The sequence below is a fragment of the Syngnathus leptorhynchus genome, chromosome 8, assembly GCF_054491065.1.
Source record: "Syngnathus leptorhynchus isolate UIUO chromosome 8, UIUO_Slep, whole genome shotgun sequence".
In the NCBI taxonomy this organism is placed as follows: domain Eukaryota; kingdom Metazoa; phylum Chordata; class Actinopteri; order Syngnathiformes; family Syngnathidae; genus Syngnathus; species Syngnathus leptorhynchus.
Window position 1 is genome coordinate 8491750 of NC_141202.1, and position 7606 is coordinate 8499355.

Below are 7606 nucleotides of genomic sequence, written 5' to 3' on the forward strand. Positions count from 1 at the left end.
TCAAATCAGTCCACAGGTAATATAGTGGTTGGGATAGAGCTAAAACTCGACTAAATTACTACAAATCTTAAAGTCACTCAGAATGCAAATTGAAAACAAAAAAAATACTTTTGAAGTTGTGGAGGTAAATATTACTTTGTGGTTGTGCACACTAAGTAATTTTTCCTCAACTAATGGATACAATCAGAGTCAATTGCCTGCCATCAGTGTTTCAGCAGTTGCTGTCCTTTATGTCCTTTTCCTCCTCAGACACCTTGGGCACCTGCTGGTGGGTGGAGTCTTCAATGCCGGAAGATGGGCCCTGAGCTGAGTCCTGCTGTGTGATCGGAACTGGTCTGACTTCTGACTGCACACTCTTTGGTGTCATCCTATGACACAAACAAAATTAGAAAACCATCTTTATGTATAAGAGGCAGAGGCAACAATAAGGGGCATGCTGGCTTCCATATCCTGCATTTTCAGCAGAAAACTCCTGAAGTTTGACAATTTATAAAAACAGTTTTGTATTTATTAAATTGTTTTTACACTTGTGTGATAAATACAACACCTTCATATGAATGTGTGTGAATAATGCATTTTCACATTATGCATTTATCTTCAAAGTTATCACAATAACTTGATTTTACAGTTCTAAGGATATAATATGACTTAAATTTATCTGTTTAGCTCAAAAAAGTCTTAGAATAGTGGAATGGAATAATCCAATTTGCTGTAGGAAACATTTTTTAAATACTGGAGGATGCTCACTAACATCCCATCATTTTGAGTTCCAATTAAGTCCGCAGACAAGAATATAAAATGTTAACAATAACAATTAACTTACAATGCATCCGGTACTCTGCTGTGTACACTCCACGATTTGCTGCTAACTTGTCCGGAGCTCCCCCCTTTGCTACGTCTCTCTCCCTCTCCTCGCTCCTTGTCCTCGCGCCTGGAGCTTCGGCTTGAAGTGCCCTTGCTCTGGCGTTCGTGATTTCCCAGAGATGAAGTTCTAGCACCAACGGAGGTGTTGGTTGGTGTGGTGCCGGTGCTTGTGCCCATAGACTTTGAGATGACCTTGAGCTTGTGTGAGGTTGACTTGTAGTGTTTCTTCTTGTGCTGGACACGACTGTTATGCTTGAGGAAGAACTCGCAGGACTCCTGCAGTACTCGGCGGCTCTCGCTGATGGGACTGTTGATCACGAAACATTAAAAAAATGGGCCTAAAAACTAAAAATGTTCATCATCAATGTCAAAATGACAAGGTCACCAAAATATCCTTACTCTCTTTTGCGGGTCCTGTTGAAAAAGTAGGCCCACTCAGAGCAGGTCTTTTTGCTGCTAACCCAGAACACCGCAGAGATTCCAACAACCAAGGTCATCAAGTACTTCACCAGAAACAGAGACAGGTCAGGTCGTTGATGCTCCGTTGTCTAAGATGGAAAAGAAATAGAAAAGTTATTTAACGAGCATGTGGACATTTATAGTGTTGGGCACAAGGCTAAAACTTAATTTTCCATTTCCTAATATATTTTTAGGCACATCCACCTCACAGTTGTGAGATTGGCGGATCGAATTGTGGCTCCAGCCTCCCTGTGTCTAGCTTGCCACGCGCTTGTGTGGCTTCTATCTGTATACTCCGGCTTCCTGATGCATTCCAAAATCATGCTACTTACTTTAATTTAACTGAAAACTTAAAATTTTCCTTAAGTGTGAGTTTGCATGGTTGTTTGTCAATATATCCCCTTTGATTGGCTCCGATTGCAAGATGGCAGAAAATAAAAATCTCTACAATGTCATTTAGGCTTAAAGCGAGGCAATGTATTTTTGAAGCCAAGACCTGATGAGTGAAATTAATTCCATTTTTTACTCCATCCACTTAGCAATTACCCATTCTGATCTTTAGCCTTATCTTATTTCTTTACCTCCTGAGAGTGTTCCACCTACCTTGTGTGAGCAGGGGATGCTATATTCTTGGCAGCGGTCATTGATCCACGTGTTCTCCCAGGTGCTGCGATGACTCTGTTCATAGGCGTAACATGCCAACAAGGTGACCAGTGGCACCAGGTAGAGGCAGCTGAACACAGCTATGCGGATCATAAACCTTTTGAGTTTCTCCTGGTTGCGCTCGTCGTGCTGTATAACCTGCCGTACGTGATTCAGAGAAATGATGCCCGCTAGGATGAGGAAGAGACCGACTATGACGCCCACACACAGGGGCGCGATAACAAAATAGCGCAGGGCATCCAGATCGTAGAGTCCCACGAAGCAAACCCCGCTAATGTTGTCCCCTTCAACCTTGTTCAGGGCTAGCAGCATGACAGTTAAAGCTCCGGGGATTCCCCAGGCGACGGTGTGGAACCACACCTAAAGGGCAAAACACACAAGAGATCTTTGAAGAGCATGCAAGATGGAAGATTATTAAAGCTTGTGACTTCTGAGCAAATCTGAAGCCTCAAATTCATTTCAGTCTTGTCAGAACAGAGCCAAATCTTTTCATCTGTTCACTTCCAGATATAATCTTTTAATCTTACCGCTTTCTTCTCTATGGCTTCACAGCTCCATTTGGGTCCCGCTGCCAGGAACCAGGTAATGGTGAGTATGACCCACCAGACGATTCCAGCGATTGAGAAAAAGTAGAGGAGCATAAAAAGCAGAGTACAGCCTTTGCTCTGAGAGCCCAAGACAACTGTGTCCACACCAGTAGGGTGGACTGCCTTGTTACAGGCTGCGCCGTTGCCCAGCAGGAAGCCGACAAAGTATATGAGTGAAACAAAACTGTAGCAAACTGCATAGAAGATTATGGGACGCTCGGGATAGCGAAAGCGTTTGACATCGATGAGGAAAGTAAGGAAAGTAAAGAGAGTGGCACCCAAGCAAATGATGGAGCACACGCCAATAAAATTCTTGGCAAATTCGATGCTGTGGGGTTTAAAATACATATTGGAACAAGGTGGAGCACAGTCCTGAGCTCCAAGGAATGATGCTCCGTGGCCAGGTTTAGCTTTCAACTGCAGTGGGCACCAAAAGCCCAAGTCCCTTTTAGCAGATATTGAGCTCATTGGGGTGGTTGTAGGAAGCTTGGTTCGATCTCCTAAGCCACATGGGTGAAGTCTGAAACGGCAAAAAAAAAAAAGATCCATACAAAAAAAATCTATTAATGAACTAATCTTGCATAATTCCTGCATATGGGTATGACTTACTTGTCACACTGTAACTCAGGAGGCCAAATAATGCCAAAGATCTGAATGGTCTCCTGACAATCGAACATTACAGCTTCACATTCTTCTTGGCAAGGCTGCAGCACTGTATTTTCCTCAGTGCATACTGGGAAGAAAGCCTGGCACAGCAAGTGGTGGACATTTGGGGAACAACGAAGACTTGCCAAGGGCATAAATGGCTGCAATGACATTAATGATAAAACATTCAGAAGAACTGCTGAGCAAAGGTACAAGTTGCATTTCAGGTCACAAGTTTGGTCCTGAATTACAGTACTTTTGTAAAAATTAAATTGAGGGACACGTGGCCAAGATTTTTTGGGCTAGCACAGCGCTTGTGATGTGTTTGACATTATGCACTACACATCAATGGCTATACGATTACATCATAACATAGAGTGTATGAACTATTTAGAATAAATAGGAACTCATAAATCACTGCCAAGTTCCCAATCAAATAATATATTTAGCCATAACCAAGACAGACTGCTATTGATTTTTTCCCTCCATTCGGGCAGACAGTCCACATCTCTGGAGCCCGAGTGTTGTTCTCACAGTAAATGTCCTTGTTTCTCCTCGGTGGAGGTTGAGGAATTCTTGTTCCTCTTTCAAAGTTAAGAAATTGTGTCCTTGTGGTTAGCAGCGGGTCGAATTTTTCGATTCAAAAGGTCAACATTCTCATCTCTTTCTCTACCAATCTTTAATTTTGAGATGTCTGAAAATGATCTCTCCATAAATATGTCACGGCCTGTTTCAATTCCATTTGTATCCTGACACGTATAACTTTCAAATACAGGTGAATGCCAGTGGAATGTTGGGCCGTGGGCTAAACAAGGGAAAGTCGACTCCCGAAAATCCTTTGTGAAAGGGTGAGCTGGGTTGGATTTGAAGGCCTAGTTGATGACACAGTACAGGCTTTGATAAGACACAGCATAGTTTCTCTGAGGAGGTATGACTGTGTGCAGAATATGAAACTAGTGAGTGATTAACAGAGAGAGTGTATTCATTGTGGTATGCAGGACGGGCTTTGTGTGACTCTGGGCGTGTCCATCCCCTTCCTGAACGAATCAAAGGCTGCACACAACAAAGTTGATCATTAGTTGCCTGTGGCTGAGGCTGATGTGAAATCAGAAGCCTTTAACTTTGCCAGATGACACACAAAAGATTCCCTCAGCACCTTTCATGCTTGCCATTCTAACATGTGCAACACAAACCGAGATAGCCTTCGGGAAGGCGATAGGATGCAATGATTGGAGAAAATAAGTTCTGCCAAGAGACAAGACAACATAATACTAACATTATTTTGAGCGGCAGTGAATAAATGTCTGTATTGTATTTTCTCAATTAGACTATCTATAACCACCAAGGAACCACAGGCTTGCCCCTTATCTACTGTTTATATTTTAGAATTAGTGCAAACAAAACCAATAAGCATTTTAGTAAAAACAGTGGAACCTCTAAAAGAGTGAAGACCCTAAGATGGACTGTGCAATTTGGAATTCCACTAGAATAAAGGCCTGACATTTGTGTGTGTGTGACAGTTGAGATGCATTGGTGAATCGATTGACTTTTGCTTCATGCTTTTGTCATTTGTTACAAAAGTTAAGGTGGAGGCGTTTGTCACTCACCTCTATTTTATTGGCTGCAACATCCTGATCATAGTGCTCCATCATGTTGGGAAAGAAAGTCATGTTGTAGGACAGTCCCATACACCGATGAACCCGAATTGGCTCGCAGGTGAAGAGGCTGTGAGCACTACAGCTTTGCAGCCAAAGCAGACCCAACCACGCAAACATCATCATCATGAGGGCTCACTGGAAATTTTGGGATAATCTATTTTCCAGTATGAACTTGTTTCCTTTATGTTTAGTTTGAGGGTATCTTAACCCAAATAGTAAATTATCCTGACTCTCACGGCTCCACCTATCCTGGGGTCATCTCGTTGGAGGCGATGGCAGGAGCAGATGGTGGTGCTTCCCCATTAGCCCGCTGCATGTGTTTTTAGAGAGAGACAGCCAACACGACTGAAATTTGAAAACAGCGGAGCAAGAGTTACGCATCCAGCAGGTTGCATACATATATGTTATTGTTCAACAAATCCAAACTTTAAGATTATGAGATGTACGTAACTCCTCATTTTCCCTAAAGATCTCTTGAGCTCCAACACAAAGACATCAATTGGATGGAATAACATAGTCCTATCCCTATGTGGGTGGGAATTTTAAAAATCCATGCTGATTCAGTCCAATAAGTCTCAACTTGTTTGGACTCATTGAACATGACTCTTCGGAATGTATCCACAACCACACTTGCAATATTAATCTGAAATCTGGAATGGTAGGGACTTCATTATGATGATGATGATGATGATTATTATTATTATTATTATTATTATTATTATTATTACTACTACTACTAATACAGTGGAGCCTCGGTTTTCGAACGTCCCAGTTCTCGAACAATTCGGTATTCGAACAAAAAATTCGAGATTTTTTTGCTTCGGATGTCGGAAAAAAATCGGTTGTCATGCCTCCAAATGAAGCAATTGGGAGCAGTAAAGCCATCCTAAAACACAAAGACGCTCCTCAAGCAATGCAACAGTGAGCGACGTCCGGCGCGCTGCGGCTGCGCGATCGGACAAAATTAAGTTCCCTGCTCACTGAGGTCCTCTTAAATTTTGGAAAGTCCATTAGGACTTTAAAAATACTTTCTAAATTTTAGCGACCGCTCTGTCACAATAAAGCGACCAGCGCGGTGAAGTTGCGCGCTCCGCGGCGCGGTGCAGTTGCGCACTCGGCGGCGCGCTACGGTTGCGCGATCGGACAAAATTAAATTTCCTGCGCACTGAGGTCCACTTACATTTTGGAAAGTACATTAGGACTTTAAAAATATTTTCAAAATTTCAGCGACGGCTCTGTCACAATAATGCGACCAGCGCGGTCCAGTTGAGCGGTCGGTGACGCGCTACAGTTGCGCGTTCGGCGGTGCGCTGCAGTTGCGCAATCGGACAAACTTAAACTTCCTGCGCACTGAGCTCCACTTAAATTTTGGAAAGTACATCAGGACTTTATAAATATTTTCAAAATTTCAGCGACGGCTCTGTCACAATAATGCGACCAGCGCGGTGCAGTTGAGCGGTCGGTGACGCACTACAGTTGCGCGTTCGGCGGTGCGCTGTAGTTGCGCGATCGGACAGAAATGCGCAAATGAAAAAATTCTTAAAAATTGCGTTTTTTTTTTCTTAGAACAGATATTTTACCCCATTATTTGTAATGGGAGGAAAACATGATTCGGAATTCCAACGATTCACTTCTCGAACAGCCTTCTGGAATGGATTTTGTTCAAAAACCGAGGCTCCACTGTATTAGTATTTATAACTTCCTACCACAGCTTTATCAAGAATGTGTAGAGTATTTGATTGGGGCTCTTACAGCATAGTGTAAGTTTATATTTATAAAAGTGGTCAAGTAAAGGATATTTATGGAGACGGAAATCTATTCAAACACAGCAGTACGATTTACTTATAACCCCATATTATAGCTGTCATTTATATAGTCCTAATAAAAAAAAAACACTTTCTGAATATGTTGGCCATTTAATACATTAGTTGCGTTCTCTTAACAGATTAGCAAATATGCAATAACAATAACACAACAAATGCATTTTGACGACTGTAATCTTACCGGCACGAGGAGGGATGGAGAAACTTATTAACATAAGGAATACAATATTGCAGGTTATTACTAGTATTTAGTAAACAGGTATCGGATCTTCAGGCAGCAAATCACTAACTTTTGGCAGTGCGCAGTAAACATCGCTGCCTCGGCTGCTAACATTGAAAGGCAAGTGCGGGCCAAAACAATTTCAGTAGCAACACAAAACTTTGAAAAGGTAAAAGAGAGGAATAAACAATCCAACTTACCAACAACTGTTATAAACCCAGTTTGAGCTGGAGCTGAATACATGGATAACTTTGGAGTAAACTCTGAGTGAAATTTGATCGCGTGTTTCCTGCAACAAAAAAAAGAAGAAAAGTAACCAGCTCCCGTTGGACTACTCCAACCTCCTGCTGCCTTTGGGTCCATAGGAAAATTGTGCATCTCGAGCGTGCGTGCGCGTGTGCTCGCAACATCGTTTCTTTTGACAGCAGCGGTCATCATAGACTTTTTCTCACAGAAATTAAAATACCTGCAAATAAAAAACGAAAATGACCGCAAATTTTGCTGGAAATTGATTCTGTGAAGCAACAGGGGATCTGAAATTTCAATCTTTTAGAGACCCCACGAGGACCCCTGGTGTTCGGCCATCGACTCCGCATCCAAACGTTGCTATTCCAATAGTATCCACTTGGTGCCGCTAGGCCCCCTTATTTCTCAACATCCATGTGACCACCGGGGAGGCGGAGTTTT

General features: G+C 42.4%; 1 protein-coding gene across 1 annotated transcript; it reads right to left on the reverse strand.

Annotated features, from left to right (window-relative positions):
- Positions 1-206: 206 nt before the first annotated feature.
- fzd6 (frizzled class receptor 6) lies at positions 207-7404 on the reverse strand. The gene is made up of 9 exons (XM_085918318.1): positions 7386-7404; positions 7120-7208; positions 4826-5221; positions 3183-3379; positions 2514-3093; positions 1927-2346; positions 1264-1412; positions 824-1171; positions 207-368 (listed from the first exon to the last, which is right to left on the reverse strand). The coding sequence occupies exons 3-9, from the start codon at positions 5000-5002 to the stop codon at positions 212-214; spliced, it is 2028 nt and encodes a 675-aa protein (XP_085774444.1). The 5' UTR covers positions 5003-5221; positions 7120-7208; positions 7386-7404; the 3' UTR covers positions 207-211.
- Between the last annotated feature and the right edge of the window lie 202 nt (positions 7405-7606).